The sequence below is a fragment of the Natator depressus genome, chromosome 1 (genome assembly GCF_965152275.1).
Source record: "Natator depressus isolate rNatDep1 chromosome 1, rNatDep2.hap1, whole genome shotgun sequence".
Lineage (NCBI taxonomy): Eukaryota > Metazoa > Chordata > Testudines > Cheloniidae > Natator > Natator depressus.
The window spans coordinates 287,751,406-287,775,151 of record NC_134234.1 but is presented as its reverse complement, the minus strand read 5'-3'; the positions used below and the strand labels follow the sequence as shown (position 1 = coordinate 287,775,151).

General features: G+C 41.5%; 1 protein-coding gene across 1 annotated transcript in view; it reads left to right on the top strand.

The window, feature by feature from the left end:
* The window catches only part of MON2 (MON2 homolog, regulator of endosome-to-Golgi trafficking), a 151,641-nt gene that overhangs the window by 41,180 nt on the left and 86,715 nt on the right, over nt 1–23,746 (top strand). Inside the window, exons 5-10 of the mRNA XM_074942137.1 lie at nt 231–360; nt 1,248–1,345; nt 2,365–2,490; nt 3,587–3,781; nt 11,643–11,767; nt 12,167–12,306. Of these exons, the coding sequence (XP_074798238.1) occupies nt 231–360; nt 1,248–1,345; nt 2,365–2,490; nt 3,587–3,781; nt 11,643–11,767; nt 12,167–12,306 (814 nt within the window). The remainder of the gene's footprint in view (nt 1–230; nt 361–1,247; nt 1,346–2,364; nt 2,491–3,586; nt 3,782–11,642; nt 11,768–12,166; nt 12,307–23,746) is intronic.

Genomic DNA, 23,746 nt, shown 5'->3' with positions numbered 1-23,746 from the left:
TGTCTAATTTCCATGAGGCCATGGGAGCAATGAAAATACGTTTTTTAAAGCACAATCTAGAAATCTTTTTTGTATCAAACTTTAGTTCAGCTTTTCAATATAAAGAAGAATAAAAAAAAGTCATCTCTAGGTATCTTCTTGATAAATTATTAAAGGAAAAAATGTTATGGTTAACTATTAGTTTTAGCTAAAAAAAATATACATTGTATTAACTGGAAATTGTTTGGCAGGCAATTGTCCTTTGCTTTCGACTTCACTTCACAAAAGATAATATCACAAATAACACTGCTGCAGCTACAGTGCGACAAGTAGTTACTGTCGTTTTTGAGAGAGTGGTTTCTGAAGACGAACGATACAAAGGTAAATGTTTTCCTTTTGTTTATGTGTATTTTAACCTGTTTTCTAGAGCTGTATTGGGATGCACTTTTACCCCTGTGTTTTCGCAGAATCTAATATAATGCATCCTTGATCCTGATTCATGATGAGATCCTCATGCCCTCTCCAGTCCCTTTATATTGTATAAACAGGCCAGAGTGGTGTAAAGTTCTAAAAGCTAGGACAGAATTTCCCCAATGCAGAGACTACAGAAAACAGCCTTAAGGCTAGGGTTTGCAAGGCAGTCATTGGGTGGAGGCTGGGGGTAAGATGGCCAGGTTGTGGCAGGACCACAGCAGGTAGAACTGTGGAGATTGAGTAGTTCAGTGACTCGTAGGCAGCTAGGGACAGGCTGCTGTAATTTAGGAAAAACCCTAAAACTACATTATGTTGGAAGGCTGTGGAGTGGCCCAGAATTGGGTGAGCACAAAGGTGGCTTAAAGTTACCATGTCTCTTCCTTCTTTGGGCCGTGAGTTCGGTGTTTCACAGCACAGAATCTCACCATGGGTCTCTTAGCACGGCTGTAATAGAAAAAAAATTACTCTAGTGTTCCTGTTAATCTTGTTACTCCAAAAGAAAATAGGTTAAAATAGTATCTTAAGTAATCATAGATAAAAGTATATTTATATAACTTAGTCTTAGATCATTTAGAGTAAATATCTTTTTAACTAAATTTTGTGAATATGAAGTAACTGACTAAGGAACGCCTATTTTAAAGGAATACTCATTAGTAATAACGAATAAAAATCTGACCTTTATTTTTGAAAATTAGTGGAACAATTACCTGTTTGTGCTACTGTTTGTCTTATAGGCATAGATACTTGCTTTTGAACATCCTTTTGTTCACAAACTTTTTTTTTTTTTTACACAGATGTTATTGAACAACCAGTACCAGTTCCAGGAAACAGTAACAGAAGATCTGTCAGTACTCTGAAACCATGTGCTAAAGATGCGTATATGCTTTTTCAGGTATTGGTAGATATTTTTTAGGATTTGTGCTCAGAACTGCAGAGTTATTAAACAGTTGCTTTTTATTTCTGAAAAGCAGATGACGTTTCATAGCTGAAGTTTTAATTTTTTTTTTTTGATAGTAGAGATGTGGGTCATGTGTTTACCAACAGATATTAAGGAATATTGTATTAGTAAAAGTTAAATATTTGGTAATTTTCCATTGCATAACTAAATTGTTGAAGAGATTATAGTAATTAAGCACTTGTGTGACCAACAGGATTTTACCAATATAGTATCATATTTTCTTCATTCAGTTTTTGATAGTCTCTTAATAGATCATTATCATTTGTCTATTACACTAACACATACCTTATTTTTAAACATTTCCTTTTGGATTCTGTTTTTTGTGCATGCAAGTCGTCTTTATGATAAAAGTGCACCTTGTTAGAAATCGTATGGACATCATGCCTATTATTAGAGCCCAGAGTTTTCAGTCCTCCTTTTGTATGGTTATATCGTCCTTTTGTATGGTTATCGTCAACAATTATGTATTCTTTCCCGGAGAAGTGATGGGAAACTGAAGATAAGGTGAATGTTGGGAGACGCTTAAAATAAGATGTGGAACTGGCTTATACTAATGACTCCATTTTAATAAGCATACTAATTTCAGGAGCTTGCTTTTTTAATTTTTGTTTTAACCAAATACTAGAAGCCAGATAAAACTAGAGTATGTTGCATTACCAATTACAATAACACTATGAAGTTTACAATGAAAATGGTCAATATAGTGTGTGTTAAAGCAGTCAGAGGCTTGCTGATTTATCTAACCTGTTGATCAAGATGTTTTGTTTACTCCTGCTTTCAAAGGACTTATTTATATGCAGTATTTTTTTGTTCCTAACATCATATTAATCTTGTCCCGTATTTAGTGTGTGTACATATGTATTTATATATTTAAGGGGAAAGTTAACTTCAGGTTGGAAAAGAATAGTTAATTACTCAGAAGGAAGAGAACTTATGTGATATTTGTTTCTCAGGATCTTTGCCAGTTGGTTAATGCTGATGCTCCTTACTGGCTGGTGGGTATGACAGAAATGACCCGGACATTTGGCCTTGAACTTCTTGAGTCAGTCCTCAATGATTTTCCTCAAGTGTTTTTACAAGTAAGTTATTTCATAAGGAGGTGGGGAGAAGAGCCCTTCATTTTCGTGGGAACATCCTTTCCATTGGGCCTCTCTCTCCTATTAAATATAACTTCTGAAAGTGAAAATTAACACACTTTTACATCAGAGTTTTAGTAAGATAAACTTTGACTATTTGAAAGTGGCTACAATTTTTAGTTTGTGTTTATTGGCATTCTGTTTTTCCTTTCCTAAAAGATACAGTTGTTGTCCTTTTTCTTTTTTCTGTGTAGAGCACACATCTCTGATTTTGTTCATTTGGGGGTATATGTATATATATTTGTGATTGTTTATATGTAAGTACATGCAATGTGTAATTCTCTATAAACCATAAATCTCGTCTTACGTTTCCTTTGTCAAGATGTGTGCCAAGCAATGACATTTTTTGTCATTCTGCATGATCGTTTGATGCTTTTGAAGCTATTCTTTCAGAATATGAAGATATATTGTGGCATCACTGTTCCCACAGCAACCCTAACTTGGTCCCTCTTGCACAAAACTGTAGGAACCATTATTTTTTAATTTACATGACTTTGGTGCATGGAAACACTCAATCATAACCTTGCAGTAATCCATTTAATAGAGACTGGGCAAATTCAGAAGCAAGGCATATGTCATGTATTGGTAGATTAGTTTAATTTACAAACCACAGGGAAAAGGAATGTAGTGTGAAAAGAAACACTGTTTTATCATGTTTTCCTTGCTGCATGCTTCCTGTCCATTCCCTCAGCACATAACTTACATAAACATTTATATCACTTCTGAATTAGGCCACATATATGTTCATAGTACTAAGATGCATTCTAAATATGAAGAATATATTTTTTTCTATAAAATCAAAGAATTAATCAGGAGTTGGACAGAGAATAATAATTGACATCTTTCCATGTAACATCATCTCCAATGTTTTAATTTCCATTTTCTCAACCTACTGGATTACCTAAATAAAAATGGTTATGGCTATAGGCTTAGGTACTGATAGCTACTAAAGAAAGTCTCCTTTTAAATCCTGGAATTGATGATGATTTTAATTTTATGTAACTCATTGTTAACATTTATTTATTTTTTTTCTTTACAGCATCAAGAATTTAGTTTCCTCCTTAAAGAGAGGGTTTGCCCTCTTGTGATAAAGCTGTTCTCCCCAAATATCAAGTTCAGACAGGGTTCCAGCACATCATCTTCACCTGCACCAGTGGAAAAACCATATTTTCCTATCTGCATGCGCTTGCTGAGAGTAGTCTCTGTTTTGATCAAGCAGTTTTACAGTTTGCTGGTAAGAATATGTTCAAGTATTCCTTTCACAGATCTACACTCGTGGGTATATGCATGCACTCTGCACCATGATGTGCTAGGTGCTTATAAATGTCAACTTACTAAATGGTTACAGCTGTATACACTTTCAGTATAGTTTTCAGTATTTACATGTTCATAAACTGTTTTGTGTTTGTGGACAATACAACCATCCTTATTCAAATGGAATAGACTCAGAAACTTTAAGATCAGAAGGTCATCGTGATCACCTAGTCTGACCTGCACACAGCCTCTCCCACCTATTCCTGTAGTGGACCCATAAATTCTGGTTGAGTTACGGAAGCCCTCAAATCTTTATTTTGAAGACTTCACGTTACAGAGAATCTACCATTTACTCTAATTCAAGCCAGCAAGTGGCCTGTGTCTCATGTTGCAGAGGAAGGTGACCCTCCCCCTCCCAGAGTCTCTACCAACCTGACCTGGGGAAAAATTCCTTCCAATTCCCAAATATGGTCATCAGTTAGACCCTTAGCACGTGGGCAAGGCCTGCCAGCTAAACATCTGAGAGAGAATTCTCTGTAATAACTCAGAACCTTCCCCCTCTACTGTCCCATCTCCAGCTGTTGCACATATTTGCTAATAGCAGTCACAGAAGGGCCATGTGCCATTCTAGGCAAGCTCAATGTACCATTCCCTCCATAATCTTAACAACTTCAGTCTTAAAACAAGTTAGTTTTTTGCCTAGTATATATGGAATTCCTTCTCATAAATAAGGATTTACACACTTACACAGTCAGATATGGAAAGTACTGCTGGCTTTTCCTGGATCCAGAACAAACTCAGAACAGTAAAAGTAAAATAAAATATTCCCTCAGGTAAGTGTTCAGGCAACTAAATTTAATGTATGGGCAGGAAGGAAGAAAGAAGGAATCGGTTCTGCAGTGTTCTGAGTTGTCATCTCCTGATGTCATACAACATTCAAACTTATTCAAAATGACTGCCATCTCCCATTACTTTTAATGTGACTGAAACTTTGCTGCTCTCAGTAAAGAAAACAGCTCTTTCCCTAAAGCCCTGGGGAAATGAGGGTGCTCAAATAAAGATGGCAGCAGTTTTGCAATGGGACATGAGCCATGCTACTATCAGTGAAGATGGCTGCTCTCTGTTCTCAAAATGTGAGTCAGTTGGAAGCATTAAGACGTCAGAGGGAAAATGTGTGTAAGAAGATGTGGGAGATGGGAGAAAAGACTAAGGAGGAATGTGGAGAACAGAACGTTGGGTGCTCCAAGGGAGAGATGATGAATAATCACTCCATCCTATGGAGACTTCCAAGAGGATATCAGGGACAGGAGAACTAAACCACCCTGTGATGGGTGCAACTTACCACTCTGGCGCCTCCTGCTGGCTGTCAGGGGAATGAGCTCTGCTTGTCTGGGCGCCCTCCTCTGGTGGTGTCTTGCCGCTGTCACTTTTGTTCCAGGACCCACGCTACTCCCAGGACTGCAGCATCCTCTTCAGTGACACTGCCCTCCTGCTGTGCCACACTCTGTGTTCCCCCCCCTTTTCAGGGGACCTGCAATCTCTGTCCAGCAACTCCCTCAGTGGCAACTGCAGTCCATTGTCTTGGGGGCGCTTCCCAGGCAGCTCCAGCCCCCTCTTCTGCCCTTACCTTAGGGCCTCAGTTTGCAGGCCCTAATAGCCAGCCAGGAGCGCTCTCTAGGTCCCCTGGTCCCAACTTACTGCACTGCTCTGTCTCAGGTGCTCGCACTCCTTCTTCCTGCTAGAAGCTTGGTCTTCTCCCTTCAAGCTCCAGTCAGTTACTGAACTCTGCTCTGCCCTGCAGCCCTTCTTATATGAGCCTGTCAGGCAGGCCATGATTGGCTGCTCCTCTCAGCCCCTTTCTAATTACCTGTTTCCAGCACAGCCTCCGTAGGGCTGCTTTTAACCCCTTTTCTGCAAGTGAGGGGCAGCCATCCCATCATACACCCCTAAAGAAACTGCTGCTTATGCCTTCTCTTTGCTTCATCCTTGCCCATTTCCCAGCCAGAGGATGTCAGAAGAAAGTGGAATTTAAACCACCTGAAGAACTTGTATTAATAAGTCAGGCTGTCTCCTATAGTTGCTGTTTTTGAGGGAGTTGTATTCTATCCTTAAACTATTTCCCTGTAAAGTCCTTGTGAAAATTATTTATTTTTTTTTAAATAAAAGTTGTTTCCTAATAGACAGCAGTAGAACAAACAGATGTATGATATAGAGAAATGTGTTACTTCTAATACTACAGATATTTGTAAAGGGAGAGATGTTGGGAGGGATCTTTGTTTGCTCCTCCCAGCACCCAGTCCCCATTAACCTCAGCTAATGCTGTTTGTTCAGCAGCAAATACTTTTCCCTTATCAGACCTCCATGATGAGAATCACAACTCTCACGAAAGCTTATGCCCAAATAAATTTGTTAGTCTTTAAGGTGCCACAAGTACTCCTAACTCTTGATGTTTTTCTTTCTGCAGTTCTGACACTTGACTCAAGCTTCAGTTTATTTAAATCCTTTGATTTATTAGCACCTTATGTTTATGAAGATTTTGGAAAAAATTGGATAAGGTAAAGGACTTACAAGATCAGGGTGAGAGTACAAAGTCCCTTACCCTGGAGTTGTTAAAGATTTCATACTCCATTGTGAAATAGAAATCCTGGAGAAAAATATTAACTCTTGAAATATGAGGCTGACTGCTAGGTTCTTCAATGTTTTCTGGTAGTCCTAACTCCTGTGATATTTTTCCTTTTAAATTTTGTTGGGGAAAAAAAAGATAGTTGAGAAGCTTGAGACACCTGTACCTAAAGTTTGAAATACCTAGTACTTGAATTATTTTAGTCTTTTGTGATCTGATATTTTTTTTTAATTGCTTGGTCTCTCATTCCTCATTTGAAAATATAAGTAAAATGAATGTAGGCTCAGAGATGAAGAGAGATTTGGGAATCATTCATAAAGAGTTAATAATTGAAATATGTATGTATTTACAAAGGGCTTTAACTAATTTAAGAGGTGAGATAAAATAGCCACTTAAGAAGTTAATGTGGTGAGGAAAAAATTTACATGAAAAATTGGCCACAAATGTAATGCATACATGTAGCTGAGTCAGCTTATGTTGTATATTTTTGAATTTGTAGTTCTTTATTAAAGAAAAGTGCAAAGAATAAACATATTCAGTATTATGTGAGAGCTCTGAAGCTGTATGCAGAGGTCTAAATGAAAATACAGGTATATGAGAAGAAGGGAGAGAGGAATCCCTTTCTAATGGAACTTAGCTGGTACAGCCCTATTCTTCATGGCAGGTGCCCATGTTGTGTAAAAGCACACAAATCTAAAACCCTTGTTAGCTCTTAGATTTCAAGAATTTAATTTCCATGGAAATGGAGTTATCATCTAATGGCTAGTAGATGGGTCAGATTTTAAAGCATGTTGATGGAGCAATGAAAGGAAGCTGGTTCTGGTATTACCATTGCCTATGCTAAACCTGTTAATGTTTATGAAAGGTAGGAGATTAAATTCCCTTTTAAAAAAAAAATCCCCACATATTTTCACTTCTGTATATAATGTAGGGGGGAGGGCAAGGCAGGAAAATGTGGCCTTCTTTGGGTACCACGTAAACCAATACAATCTGCCATGGACTGAGTTCCCAGTGACTAAACCAGAAATTCCACTTCTCACTGAGTAGTGGGGATATGCTAGATAATCACTGGAATGAAAAGGAGTATCCATAAAGTAGAAATATCCATCTGGTTCTGTTGCCTTGCAGCCCGTTCTTGGTTGAACAAAAGCTAGAGGAGGAAACTCTGAACCCAATTTGCAGTGGAGAAAACAGGCAGGTGTTACTGTAACTTAGCTCTGTCTTCTGGCATCTCCCCAGCATCTCTGCTGGCTTCTAGACATTTTGGTCCCCAAGGCTTTTGGTTGAGTCATTACTGCTGAGAGGACAGGCTTTGGTTCTAAAGCAAGCATCTGCCTCTCTATTTTTGATGCTTGAGGCGTGTAGGCCAAAGGTTTGGGTGTGATGGTCGCCCTCTTCAAACTCTCTTATTGGAGTGTCAGGACAATGTGCACTGGTATGTCAAATGGCCTAAAGGAGGTCAGTGACCTTAGAAAGTCTGCGGTCATGGATTGAAAGCTGGAGAAGTTTGACTTTTATGTGGCCACTCTCTTTAGCACAGACTCTCTACACGACATGCATTACTGCTTTTTTGGCAAAGAAGAAACAAACAAGACTGCCATGAACACGGGGTGGGTTTTGCAGTCAAAAACTCACTAGCATCCAAATTCTAATGTTCTGTTGCAACATCTTAACATTCTTAAACACAGATGTCTTCATAGGCTTTGCCCTCTATAGTGAATGAGTGATGGATGCATTCCAGAGGACCTTCTTTATGGAGAACTTGTGGATGCTCCAAGACCACTGGGGTGACCTAGGCTTGGGGTCAAGGACATTTGCAGGCGGGATTTGAAAACTGTCAACATTGACACTGCAAGCTGAGAAGAGGTAGCTAGCAACAGGTTACACCGGAGTGCTGCTCTGCATCATGGAGTCAGAGGTTAATGGGAGGTGGTTGAGAGGGAAAGTGAAGAGAGCAAAGAGGAAAGCGCAGCAGGTCTCGAGCACCAAGCATGCTGGTTTCATTTTCTGGCTCTGCACCTTATACCTGCACCATCCGTGACAAGGACTGTCATTCGAGAACTGGAGTTTTTAGCCATTCACAATGCTGCAGCATGACACATAGCAACTGACCTGCTTTGGTGCTTACACCACATTAATCTTTTGAGACTGACAGTTATCTAATAAACGGAAAAAGATTCTGTTCACTGGTCTGTGAACAGTTAGGAACCATCGGTCCACTTCAGTGTGAAATTGCTTGTCTAGCTCTGGCGTATACCTGAGACTTCAGAGGAAGGTGAAACTCCCCGATGAATGTTTCCTGCCATTTTTTTCCTAAAAATTGTCATGGGAGAGCAAAAAGTACGGTGCAGTCACAGTAGGTTTGGTTAGCCTATACCCTGAAGTATGAAGCTTGTTATCAATTACTTATTTTATTACTATAGCACACGAAGGCACTAATTGGGATCAGCAAGGCCCTGTTGTGCTAGACACTGTATAAAGGCATGGGTAGATGTGGTCCCTGACCCCCAAAGAAGTTACTGATTTAAAGCAAGATGTAGGAAGATGTGCATATTGCAGAAGGGAGGATAATGGAAATACATGTACACAATTACATAGGCTTTCAGTGTGCACAATTTGATGGTTCAAAGTCATCTGAACTCTTTAAAATTATTTTTCTATCGAACAGTCCTTTCATCCTACAAGAAAATAACCCTGGGATCACTGCCTAGTATGATATTTTATCATATTTGTTTTTCCCCTTCTAAATAGATTATTCCCAAATTCCTCTGTCCTTACTATTATTAGTATTTTTGTTTGTTTTTAAGTCTCCACAGTTCCCTTCGATGAAGGGTCTTCTGCATAAGCCCTGCCTCATGGGGTGCCTGTTTCTTATGAGGCTAGAAGGCTGCAGGACTGAAAGAATTCTTACTGTTTCAGCTACTGTCCAAGGAGCAGAGAAAGATCTTGTCAGGTGTTTGGTGCAAGATGGTGGAAAGTCCAATGCTCAGTTACAGAGTTGTATGCTCTGATTATCACTAAGTCCAGTCTGCGAAGGTGCTCTGGAGCCTGCCCATTACTGCAGAATCTGCTAATTACTGAGCTACTCCCCATTCCCACACTCTCCCACCTAACTGAGTCTCCCAACCCCACCAAACAGGAGTCGAGAACTGCTAACATAGGATTTCTGGGACTGAGTAAACAGACTTGTGCTAGCTCTGCTTGAACTAGTGCACTAAAATACTTGTGTGATGTTGCAGCTTCGGTAGTTAACCTCAGCTGCTGCCCATCCTGCAATATCAACGTTGCTATGTTTAGTGCACTAGCTTAAGCGCAGTTAGCTTGAGTCTGTCTATTCAGGCAGTTTCCAGCTGCCACACACGCACACACCTCTTGGTGCTGCTCACATTGATTGCTGCTGCTGATTCTCTCTTTCTGGAGGATGTTGGGGGTGGTCTTAAAGATCTCCTGCCCCTTGAAAATTCCATGAAAGGTTTCATCCCACATGGCAGGGGTGGCCAACCTGTGGCTCCGGAGCCACGTGTGGCTCTTCAAAAGTTTATATGTGGCTCCTTGTATATAGACTGACTCCAGGGCTGGAGCTATAGGCACCAATTTTCCAGTGTACAGGGGGGTGCTCACTGCTCAACCCCTGGCTCTGCCACAGGCCCTGCCCCCACTCCACCCCTTCCTGCCCCCTTCCCTGAGCCTTCCATGACCTTGCGCTCCCCCCCTTCCCTTGCACTCCACCTTGCACTCCACGAAACAGCTGATCGGGAGGTGCAGGGAGGGAGGGGGAGGTGCTGATTGGCAGGACTGCTAGTGGGCAGGAGGGACTGAGAGTGGGCGGGAGGAAGCTGATGGGGGGCTGCTGACATTGGTAAATTCTGGCTCCTTCTCTGGCTCAGGTTGGTCTCTGGCTCGTCACATGGTCTCTCAAGAGAGGGTAGGCTGCCGGGGGTTGTGTTGCCAAACTCCTGGTTTGTAAAGGGCTATAGGGTGAGCTTGGTTAGTGCCCTTACCTCCGACCCCTCAAAACTTCTGCTGTGGTGCTGCTGGTTTACACGTTTCATATATGTGTCTTTATCCTTTTTAAATTCCACTAAACTATTTGTCTGAATGTTTTCCTGTGACATTTAATTTCAGAGATTGAGTGTACATTGTGTAAAATATTTCCTACCAATCAATGTCTGACATTTGACATATCTAATGAGAGATAAGTACCTTAATTTGCAGATATGATCTATAGGAACAGGGCTTCAGATTGGGAGAAAAAGATGGTGTGCTCCAGTTTGTTCTCACTTGCTTGTTCCTTTTATTTTTAACCAGTAGTTGTGAGACATGAGGTAACTATAACCATCTCTTTCCCACCTACATTTTTCAAGCATGGGTAGAAATGAAAAATCAGAGTTTGGATTGACAACCATCTTCCCATGCATGTTTTTTTTTCTTTACGTTAAAGGTCTTGGATAGCTATTTTATCTTGACAGGTTTCAGAGTAACAGCCGTGTTAGTCTGTATTTGCAAAAAGAAAAGGAGTACTTGTGGCACCTTAGAGACTAACCAATTTATTTGAGCATGAGCTTTCAGTGAGCTGTAGCTCACGAAAGCTCATGCTCAAATAAATTGGTTAGTCTCTAAGGTGCCACAAGTACTCCTTTTCTATTTTATCTTGATTCTTAATTCAGTTAAAGCTCTTTGGGATCCTTCTTGCACCAATTTCACACATTTTGGGTTGAGAACAGTTGTTTCTTACTTCAGTGTTAATAGTTCAGTGAGAGGCTTTCTGACTTGTACTCTTCAAACTGGCTAGAAGCAAAAGAACTCAGATGTCTGTTAAAGCTATTTGTGCTATAAAACTCTGTTCTTTCACGAAAGTGATTAACTTTCAGTTGCTGCTGACCTCTCCAGCCTTTAAATAAGCCAAACTAACAGGGACTTGTTCTATAGTATTCTTTAAAACTTTGTTTAGAAATGCTGTAAGGAATTTAACTCCTTTTAACGTCTTTGGATGTACAGTATGTGCTTGACACGCCAGCACTCCTGTGATCATTGGTATCTATTTTTTTTGCAGGGAAAATATTTTTTTTCTTATTGTTTACAGGAATTATAAACCCTATGCCAAGCAGAATGACCCTGTATGTGCCAGGGATAGTGGCACTTGCTGATATAATAGATGCTTAGGGCTGAGACAACACATAGTTTTTTTTCTTTTTATGACTATAACCTGTTTCTTTAGGTAACAGAATGTGAGATTTTCCTGTCACTGCTAGTGAAGTTTCTGGATGCAGACAAACCACAATGGCTAAGAGCTGTTGCAGTGGAATCTATCCACAGGCTTTGTGTGCAGCCCCAACTGTTAAGGTACAATTATGCCATATTTCGCTTTACGTATTAAATGAAGAGATCATATTTATCTGTAGCAAAAAAAAAACAATTTCTTTCTGCTAAGCATTTAGGGACTTGAAACCAATATAATCTGCAGGATGGAGTGTTTGTTGAAGTGCAAGGGAATATTTATTGTCCATTGAGCACTGAGCCATTATTAACAAACTTGTTTGGTTTAATGCCTTGAAACTTAAATATTTGTTTCAGAATTTAAAGATTTTTATCAGCTCAGCCTATAAATAGTCCAGCCAGAATAAGGAAGCATTTAACCATACTATATATGCATATTCATTTAAATAGCTGGCTTTAAAAATGTAGTTTTTACTTTTTAATTTGTTGACTACATGCTCAGAAATGTTTTAAAACACTTTACAGGTCCTTTTGTCAATCCTATGATATGAAACAGCATTCTACCAAGGTTTTCCGTGACATAGTAAATGCACTGGGATCATTCATCCAGTCGCTTTTTCTTGTACCAAGCACAGGAAACACTTCAACGACAGTAAACCAAACTGGTAAAGGCTTTTTGTATTTTTTATTTCAAGTAATTTCCTAATAATTTCTTATAATAGTCAACAATATATTTGTGAAAATCTGAGGTTTACTTATTTGATACAATTCTCAGTATAAATTTAGCGCTCGTGAAAGTGAGAAACTAGCTTGAGCCAAGAGAAGTGTAGAGCTGTGCAAGCTTGTCCAGACTGTATTGTCAATATGCCTTTATTTTTCATAGTGCTATGGTCTGATGATTTGTTGCAATGGGTACTTCAGACTACTTGCAGCTTGGTGGCAGAACCAGACCTTTTGGTCTCTGGCAGCAGGGGGATGCCCTGACACCTGAAGTTCACTGCAGTTTTAGCTGCCTCCCTTGTGTCAGCCAGACCCCATCCTGCTACAGAGTTTTTCTAAGGGAAATTGCAAACTGCAGTTCAAATTTCTGACTGTCAGAAGTTTGGCCCAATAATGTGATTGTCAGATTCCCAGCTGTGTCCCGGGAAGACTTTTGCCTTTGGGGAGACCTTTCCTCTCTGCTTTGCTTCTCCTTCTGAGTTGTTTGCAGCAGCTGATGCCTCCGTGGCCTTTGGGGAGAGATCTGGGCCTAGAAAGGCAAAAGGGAAAGGTCTTGGTGATGAGCTCGGCCTTCTCTGTGGGCAGAGTGCAGTTTTTCCCTCCTTGGCTTAGTCCAGGCAGGGTTGTCTCTGCCTCCCTCTCTCAGGCATGAAAGGAGGCAGACAGGCAGGATTTTGAATAGATTGCTTTGGGGGCAAGTAACTCCCCCACTTCACTCTCCAAGAGGGGAGTGGCAATGGATGAGTGTGGCATCAGATGGTAAATCACACTTAAGTCCCTGGAGTCTGCACCAGCAGCTATGCTTCTCACTGTGGAGCTCAGTCACTACTTCTCCTTCAGCCCACCTTGGGTTTCAGATGAAAGGCAGCGGGTACCAGGGAGTTCAATAAGGGGCCTTTGGGTCCTACTCCCTCTCCTTGCTGTGACCTTTATAATAGGATCCTCCTCCTCCTAGGGATCTTTACTCAGCTGCTACACTGAGACCTTCAGGGGAAGCATAAACTTATCTGGCACATGTGGCAAACAGTTTCTGAGAAATATCTTATCTAAGAAACCCAATAAAAGAGGCCCTCTGCTGGGGAGGGAAGACAGTAAATCCCACCTCTTTGAGAGCGAAGAGATTGCTAGCCAATTTGAGCAATGTCTAAACTCAATTTCACTCCCCCCTCTGAAGCAGGATTATAGGGGACAAATTTCCAAAGGGGATATGCATAAACAAAAATAGCTCATAGTTCACCTGCTCACCTTCATAGAGTACAGCAGGGTAGATAATCCTCAGTACCTGGTTCACCTTCTCAGTTTTACAGTGTGCAGTAGGATGAATAATCCACAGTGCCTGGTTCACTTTCTCACCTTCATGGAGGTTAAGCATTGCAGATCTATGCAGAAAAGACCAAGCCAAACATCTGTGCTGGTTCTTCTGGGTATACACACCCCACCCTACCTCACCCCACTTTCTATTCAGGAAAGGGGAAAGCCAGTTGTGCAAATCAGAGTTAGGGGATCATATAAAATATACATTTAAAAAAACAAAACAAAAAAACCTCCACTTCCAAGCAGATTACTGAGTCTGGGCAAGCATCACCTCCACCCCTTCTCCTGGGCATGAAAGCTCTCAGATGGCATCAACCTGCAACAACAAAAGTAACTAAAAAATAAAACAAAATTAAGAAGAGTCATCTGATGCCCTCCACATGCTTTCATGAGCAGTATTAACATGAGTGGACAGTGTTGCAGGTATGGTCCCTCTCAACCTAAAAACCCCATGGCCAAAGGTCTTGTCCCTGAAAAAGATAGTGGGACACACATCTGTGTCATAAGGCATGTTATGGGGCTTTCGTCATTGAGATCAGTTGGTCAGGTAAATAAATTCTTCTTTGAGTAGTGTCCCTATGAGTGCTCCCCTGTAGGTGTATCTGCGCCCCTTCGCCTCTAATCTGAGATTTTAGGTAGCAGTGTCCATTCAGCCGCACATTCGCTGTCCCTCCCTGGTGATCTGCCTCAAGGCTACGAACACACCTCAGTTCCTTCTTGACCACCTTTGGCCTTGAATGGAGCGAGCAGTTGTCAATTCATTCTCTGCATCATTAGCATAAGTAATAGTTGTTGGTTTTGATTCTTTTGTTCTTCTTAATAGTTAGTGTTTCATTACCCTGTTGGGTTACAATAAAAGAAGAAAAAGACCTTTGGTTTACATTTTCTCCTTTTTGGGAGGGCTTTTCTTCCCTCAGGGATGTTTAGAAGATATTCCAACTTTTCAGTTTAAAAAAAAAAAAAGGGGAGGAGGAAGAAGAGGAAAGAACATCTCTTTTGCATTCTTCACTGCGTACCCAGTGAAGAGTCTGACAATGACCAGGAGGATGTAGTTTCCCTGGCCTGTCACTATGGCCCGTTGTCACAATACAAGGGACCTCCTCAGTTCCGTCTAGCAATCATGGTACGGTCCTCCTTGGTCACCCCTCTACACCCACTCCCCCATGCCCATATAGAGATCCTTGAGCAACGTACAGATCCTATACTTCCCAGGCATTTAGTCTCTCGGAGAATCTGCCAGACAGTCTCCTACAGCGTCATTGTCCAGAGCCCCTAAGCCAGGGGAGAAGGAAGCTTTGGAAGAACAGGAGGAAAGTTTTGAAGGGGAAGGTACCCCTCCAGCAAACTTCTCCGCATCTTCACCAGATGAGGCTGAAATGCCCTCCCACCCATTACTAACTGATGATTTTAAGAACTTTCAGATTCTTACCAAGAGGGTGGTGGATGAGTGCTACGGGAGGTAAGACAAGCTAGTGGATATTTTCCACACTACCACCTCATCCATTGTTGCCCTCCCAATTAATGAGGTGATTCTAAATCCTGCCAAAGTCATCTGGCAGTAACCAGCCTCCATCTCACCAACCTGCAACACAGCTGACAAGAACTACATCCCTGCCAAAGAGGCAGACTTTTTGTTTCAGCATCCACAACCCAACTTGATTGTAGTGGATGTGCTTAATGCACATGGCAAATAACATCATGCTAAGTTGACCCCTTACGATCGGGATTGGATCAGGTTATATCTCTTTAGGGGGAAAAAGGCATGTTCGTCAGATACATGGCAGTTTAGAGTCACGAACTACCAAGCTGTCACGGCCAAATATGATTTTATTAATTATGAAAAACTCAGTGAGTGTGTGGAACATCTGCCAGAGGTGCAAAAGGAGCAATTTCAGGCCATTGTGAGAGAGGGCCAGTTAGTAGCAAGAATTGCACTACAGACAGCAATGGATGCAGCCAATACAGTGGCCTTCTCGGTCTCCACAGTGGTGGTAATGAGGCAGGCATATGCGGCTGCATGGGGCACCTGAAAATTTGGGGCACTCCTGGGTCTTAGTGTCCGCCCTTCCGCTTCTTCCTATCCCTGTTCTGACTCTTCCTGCAGGCTCCTACCACAGCTGGCTGCTGCAGCCTGATGAGTCTTCCTCCAGAGGGGATCTTGTACTTAAAAGTGAAAAAGCCTTCCAGACCTATTAGCACAACACTGAAACTGTTAAAGAGCCATTCAAGTGGTGATAAAGCCATTTAACAGGCATTTGCCAACCCCCAGTATATTGTCAGCTTCTGAATTTATTGACAAAAACAGTTGTGCATTACTGTAATATTTACTCAGAACATGTTAGTCTACAGAACCTTAGTTTAAAATTTGCTTTAAAAATATTTCATTAGTGTGTTGCTGAAGATGATAAAATCACACCTCTAAAAAATCCTTGCATAGATTTTTAGATGCACAATCTGAGTATTCATCTTTAGCCTTAAATGCTTGGATCTTCAGAGATACAGTTTTTTAAATAAATCCTTCAAAAGACAACCCTTATCTAAAATACACATGCAAGCTCGGGCTGCTGTCGGGCTTAGGGGCACCAGTTTAATAATACTGCATAGGACCCCATAAATCCTAAGGATGGCCCTGGAGGCAGGCTTCCTGGTTACATCTTTCAGGATTGCTCAAGGAGCTGCAGACAATGGTGGAAGATCTCCCATTTGAAGGACCCAAGCAGTTTGCAGATAAAATGGACTCCTCTCTTCACATCCTGAAGGATTCCCGGGCTACGTTACGTTCCCTGGAAATCTTCACTGAGGGGCAAAAGAGAGGATACAGCTCTCAACCGCAGCACAGGTCATGACCGTCTCAGTACCTGCATCACAGCCCTATTACAAAAGGCCCAGAGTACAAAAGCGGAAGCAGTCAGTACCCCAATCAGCGTTCTCTCACGCCCCCTCCGCTAAACGCTTTTGACAGCTACTCCTTGCAACGTCAGCTGCCTTCTACACAGCTGTCACGTCCCTCTGGAAGTCACCTGGTCCTCTTTCACAACAACTGGGAGAGTATCACCTCTGACAGATGTGTCTTGGAGATTATTTGGAAGGGTTACACTATTCAATTCATGTCCCATCCCCATTCTCCGTCCCTCTTCGGGGGGCCCTTCTCAAGAGAACATTTACTTCACCAGGAAGTAGAGAATCTGTTATGCTATGCCACCAGTTCCAATGCAACTCAGAGGCAAGGGGTTTTACTCCTGTTATTTCCTGATCCCCAAGGTGAAGGGAGGTTGGAGGCCCATTCTAGATCTAAGGGCACTAAACAAATACCCGAAGGCACAGAGGTTCAAGATGTTCAGGTTCACCCTAGCAGCCATTATTCTAGTTCTAGAGCAAGGATATTGGTTTTCTGCGCTCTACCTACAAGATGCCTACTTCCACATCTCAGTATGCTTCTTGCACAGGAGATTCCTATGGTTTACCTTTGGACAGGACCATTATCAGTACAGAGTGCTCCCCTTCGGCCTCTTGTCTGCACCCAGGGTATTCTCCAAGGTTCTCTCCATCGTACTGCCTCTCTTGTGAACACTGGGTATTGTTATCTACCTGTATCAGGATGATTTCAGGGCTCCCTTATTTGAGGATGCAGTATGAGCCACCCAGATGACGATGCATGCATTTGCGCATGTAGGCCTGTAACTCAACCTACAGAAATCAATACTGACTCCTGTACATCAACTGGAGTTTATTGCCACCAAACAACACAGCACAGACTTACCACCCTCATGAGTCTCATAGAGACAGTTCAGGCCAGCCCCCAAAGGTGGGTCAGGAACTGCCTGCAGCTGTTGGAGTCATATGGCAGAATGTACCTTCATCACTCCAAACGCCCGACTATTTGTGAGGTATCTTCAGATGTGGCCCAGTTCTGTCCGTTCCCTGAACAGACTAACCAAATGATCAATGCCCTCCACAGTAAGGCACTCCCTGGACTGGTGGAAAGACCTATCCGATGTTTGAGCAGGCGTTCCATTTGTGCAACCAACACCAACATTGACTCTAACAACAGATGCCCACCTACATGACCACACAACTGCAAGGTTCAGGGCAAGTGATTTTCCACAGAAGTGGCTCTCCATATCTATCTTTTGGAGCTGAGGGCACTCAGGAATGCCTGTGCATACTTTCTGCCATTCATCAGAAACATCCACACAAAGGTCGTGATGGACAATCAGACCTGTATGTTTTACATAAATCACCAGTGGGTCACCAGGTCTCCCTCCCTCTGCACAGAAGTGCTCAAACTTTGGAATTAGTGCATCCATCACAGTGTGCTCATGTCAGCCGCATAGCTACCAGAGATACAGAACGTGACTGCCAACAGTATGTTGGAACTTTTCTCATGACCACAAATGTGAACTGAACTCAGAGATGGTTCACGACATATTCTCCCTTTGGGGAACCCTGACTTATCGATCTGTTCGCTGCTTACCAGAACAAGAAGTGTCCTCATTAATCCTCCATGGCTGGCCCGGGGAAACATTCAATGGGAGATGCCCTTATCCTCACATGGAACAGAGATCTCTTGTATGCCTTTTCCCCATTTCCTCTTCTAGCCAAAGTCCTGTTGAAAATTTGACAAGACAAAGTGAATTATTCTGATTGACCCCTTCCTAGTTAAGACAAGTCTGGTTCCCTTACCTGGCACAGATGAGGTCCGGTTCCTCTTCGGCCCATTCCTCACCTACTCTCTCAAAACGACTGGCTGATGCTTCACCCCAACCTGCAATCCTCTGTCTCGATGCTTGGCTTCTTCTTGGTTCTAAGACTTGGAGGTTGAATGCTCTGACGAGGTGAAAGATGTGTTGCTACACAGCCGAAAGTCGACCACTCAACATACTTACCTACAAAAATGGAAATGATTCCAAATTTGGTATCATTCTAAGCTCATAGACCCAGCCTTGTCCTCCCCTCCTCTGATTTTAGACTACATTTTAGACCTCAAATGGTCAAAAGTCTTGCTCAGCTCCCTTAATACATCACAGACATAATGGCCTTCCACTGTCGTGTTGGTGATACTTTGTGTTCACCCACTCACTGACGTGTAGATTCCTTAAGGGTATTGGGAATCTTTTCCTGCATGTGAGACCACTCGCTCCAACCTGGGATCTTAACTTAGTTCTCAGAGCTTTGACTAGACCTCCCTTTGAGCCCGTTGCAACTTGCTCTTTCTTACACCTGTCCATGAAGACAGCATTTCTAATTGCCATCACCTCAGCTAGGCACATAGAAGTAGTGTCGCTGATGGCACACCCACTATTCATGGCCTTTTTTAAAGAAAAAGTAACTCTAAGGCAACATCCCAAGTTTCTCCCTAAAGTTGCCTCTGCTTTCCATATAAATCAACCGATCTATCTTCATGTTGTCCCCCCCCCCCCCCCAAAAAAAAAAAACCCCACATCATAATAGGGAGGCAACTCTGCCTATGCTAGATGTTAGAAGAACACTAGCATTCTTCTTGGACAGGACTGAGGACTTTAGGAAATCCCTTAAGTTCTTCCTTTCGTTTACAGAAAGATCCAAAGGCTCCGCAGTACCGGCTCAAAGACTATCCAAAATGGGTTGCATTAATCTACATTAGCAAGGACACAACCTATTGCCTCTGTCTGGAGTCCATACGCACTCCACGAGGTCTATTTCTACCTCGGGTCTCATTCCTTAAAGATGTCCCTATCTCGGAAATCTATAGAACAGCAACTTGGGCATCTGCCCACACTTTCACAGAACATTATGTGAAACCTGGAGGTTTGGCCTCTGACGCCATCTTCGGCTCCTCAGTACTGTCTGTAGTAACAGACTCCACTTTGAAGCCCCAGCCCTCCATGGGGGATACTGCTGTGAAGTCACCTACAGTGGAGCACTAATAGGGATACTAATCAAAGAAAAAGAGGAAGTTACTCACTTTGTGAGGTAACAATGGTTCTTTCAGATGCATGTCCCTATGCATGCTCCACAACCTGCCCTCCTCCCCTCTACTTGGGAGTTCTCAATATAGAGCTCTATGGTAGAGAAGGAACTGAGGGGTTCACCGGCACAGTGCTAGATAGCCTCAAGACAGACCATGAGGGGGAGAGAGCACATGTGCAAGCTGAACAGACACTACCTAAAATCTCTGATTAGAGGCGTACCCATAGAGGGACACATCTCGAAGAAGCATCATTATTGCACAAGGTGAGTAGCTTCCTCTTCATAGCTCTCTTAGTTCTACAGTGGGAAACTTTATGGAAAGTTAAGGCTAATCAGAGTAATCGAAAAGTAGATTTACAATCCTCACTCCTGCCAGACACTACAGAAAGAAATGTATAGATTATATGGCAAGTGAAGCAGGCTTTGAAGTACAAGAGAGAATACCACTTTAAATGTGTTATCTTGAACATACTAGGGTGCTGAGATGAGGTACAGGTGCCCTCAGTTGCGGCAGACCAATCTGCATGACTCCCAGGCAGCCCTATCTGGAGTTGGTGTCCTGATGTGTAACAGACTCTTTCAGCTAGGGAGCAGATGGCTACCAATAGCTTTGGCCAAAATAAGATCACTGGGCGTTGTCCAGAGCTGATACTCTATGGAGTTGTGCAGAAATCATAGGCACAGTTTTTTCCTATTTCCACTCTCAAGAAGTCCATGGAAATGCCAGAAAGTGAGTGAAAGCATACATCGTCTACTTCAGATCAGAGTGATATGAAAGATACCCTAAATGCTCAATTACTGAGAGACAATCTACACTTGTTCCTATATTTGCTTTCTACAATCAGCTCTCTGTATAACTTTTCCTGAGTGATGTACCCAAGTATTCAGATTCTAATATCTAAATTGTTAGTTATTCACCTTAATTTGGGTTATTGCTGATTATGCACTTTGTGTCTTATGAATTTTAAAATAAAATTTGTATTGTGGATAATCTAAGCACTATACCCAGATGTACAGACACTCTTTTCTTAACCTGTGTATTATATAATTTTTTAATATTAGCTTTAATAAACATTTTAAATTGGTCTTTCTGGGCACTGAAAAGGCTATCAATCTCAGGCCTAGGATGACCTAGGATTAGGCCTTCTGATATGTCTACCTCACAAAGGAGGTCTGCTATTGCAAAAAACAGTTTTCCATCTAGCACCAGAAAAGTTCAAAATGGATATTTGGATGAAGCAATTATCACTCCTGTGAACCCTAGAAGTCAACCAATAGTTTTTTTTTTTCCTTCTGGTTGAAGCAAAGTCCGTGGTTTAGCTACCACATTAAACAAGTGAAACTTGAGGCTTCTTTATATGAACACTGTATAAATCTGGTATCCATTGGGACCCTGCTGCTGAACACCAAAAGTTCCCTAGTGGTCTGTGATCTTACCCCATTTCAAAGTGGGATAGATCAAAGTGCATTAGGGAACTTTTAGTGTATGGACACTTAAAGCGTGGCCCACTAGTGTGGAGTAGATTTATACTCAGCTTGCCATGAATGAAGTGTTCATTTAGACAAGCTTGAATTCCCCAAGGTGGGCTCTAATGTGGATTATCTGAGTGTCCAAGCAAAAAGGATAAGTCTGTGAACTATAATGTTCTCAACATGTTCAAGAAAAGCAAATCTTGTACAAATGCAGTCCAAGGTTATAGAACCCTAATTTCAGTTCTTACAGCACTATTCCAATCGAACCTCTGCAGTAAGGGTCATTCTTAACAGGAAGTTTATTTTAATGGCTAACTCCTGACTCCAGTTAGGCAGATTTATGAAGTTGGGAGCTTTCTCAGATGAGACCTATTTATTATACTTTGAATTCAGGCAAGTAGTCCTCCCAACTGTAAATTCAGTAAATTGTTCCTCCTCCTGTCAAGCAACAAAGTCCAATCTGTAGAAACACTGACAAACTCAGAGCAGAGAAATTTGTTTCCTGTAATGAGGTCAGCTAGGTTGCCATGTGGCCTTAATAAATAAATTCATCGTATTCTACATATTAGTGGTGCAGTCTTTAGCTAATGATATTTTTGGCAGAAGTCTTCTCTACATCTCACTGCCCAAAGGAAGATAGAAGATATATAATGTACCTCTTTTTGGATGTCCATATTTAAAGGACACTCCTACTTCCCACCCAGGTAGGAGGCACACTGCTGTAAAAATCCAACTGTGGACCATAGTGTGATGAAGGGTAGGAAATGTACTTGTGTTTACCTAAAAACTTCCGTTCTTCAAGCAATAAGGTCCACAGATTTAGCCCACCCAAAGACAAATGGGTCATCCACGATAGAGCTGTAAACTGACATCCAGAATTCAGGTTTATTTTGTTGTGCTTGTTCTTCAAAATACAATTATCAGTCTGTAAGTTAGGCAAGTACAGGGGAATCATCTTGGCTGTGGAATTTGTCTCAACTGGAGGGAACTGCAGGAGGCAAGGTATTCCCCTCCTTCCAGTGACTGGTTAGGCTCACTGGCTGTAAGCCAGCTGAAGGACCCATTGTAACAGAGGGACTTATTACTCAAAGGAAAATTTCAAGTAAGCACAGATACACTTTCCTATTCCTGATGTGCAAACATCTTTTTTTATTCTAGGGTGATTCTGAACCTCTCTTGAGAAAAGTTGGCTAATTATATGTAATTAAACTAAATGATGTGGGGTTTGATGTATCTACAAGTAAGAAATAGAATGAGACAACGTTTTCATACATGACCAAAATGAGATTTGAACCTAAATCTCAGTAGCTGAAATGATAGTACCACTTTTCCTCTGAGCTGTACACTTCTTAATATCTGTCGAACACAGACAGTGCAAGAAAATATCTAAGCTATGAGGACATTCTTCCCGTTCCCTGGAAATTAAATTAAATCTTAAAATTTAGTTTTCCCCACATCCACATGCTCCTTATTAAATTAGATAACAGGAATGTTAAAAATGAAAAAATGTTATTTTACCTGGTGTTTGATAGACATGTTTTGGTAGTTCAGTTATAAACATTGGGGTCTCCTTAATTCCCAGTGGAAAAATTTTGGGGGCTTGCCTATATAGGGAAATTAACTATAATAGCTATTTTGGAATAATTCCCCATGTAGACACATTTTTTTCTGAAATAAGTGTGTCTACACAGGGGAGCTATTTTTGAATAACTATAGCTATAGCTATAGTTATAACTATAGCTATAGCTATAACTATAGCTAAATTCACACCCTACCTTAATCTGAAATAACTTCCAAGTGCTGACAAGCCCTTGGATCCAGCACTATTATCTTTGCCTTATCTTCCTGTCATGTTCTCTTTATCCTTCATTTCACCCATTCTTCTTCCTTGTTTTGTCTCTCTCTCCCTTTGCATGAGTCTTTCTTTCTTCCATGTTTCCTTATTCTCTCTCTCTCCTCCTTCAAGCTCATGTCAGAAGCACAGATCCAGAACAGCTCTGTGCAGCTGGCTTACTAACTGAATCTGTTGCTGGCAATGATTAATCAACCATAGAGTGTTGCCTTGTTAGCGTCTACTATAGGCATTGGCCTACAGTTTTGAAATGAATAGTCGGGTGAGGTGCTTGTGCATAGCAGGAAATTAAGGCCTTCTCTGCACAGAAAGGGTATGTCTACACTGGTAAGTGAAGGTGTGATTGTACCATGGGCAGCTGCACCCCTGCTAACTTTAATCTAGCTAGCATGGGTAACAATAGCAGTATAGACATGGTGGCATGGGCTTCAGCACAGGCTAGCAACCTGAATACAAATGCAAGGTCCTTGGAGAGCTTGTAGTCTGGTTACTAGCCCATGCCCATCGTATATTTCCTATTATTTATCTAGCGCTGTTATTACATTTGATACATATGTAAACCTAAAATGAAAGAACTATTTTACTTTTTACTTTATCCAATTTAATGGTAACTCAGTAATCTCCTTTTTACTCCAATGTGTATCACAGAGCTCTTTAGGTTTAATTTGCTAATGTTTGTAAAATGTTTTGAGCTCTTTGTTGGAAGGTGTTACAGAAGTACAAAATATTTTATATTCTGAAATTATATGTATGTATAAAAACTGAATCATTGATATTAACAATGCCCCTTTAACTAA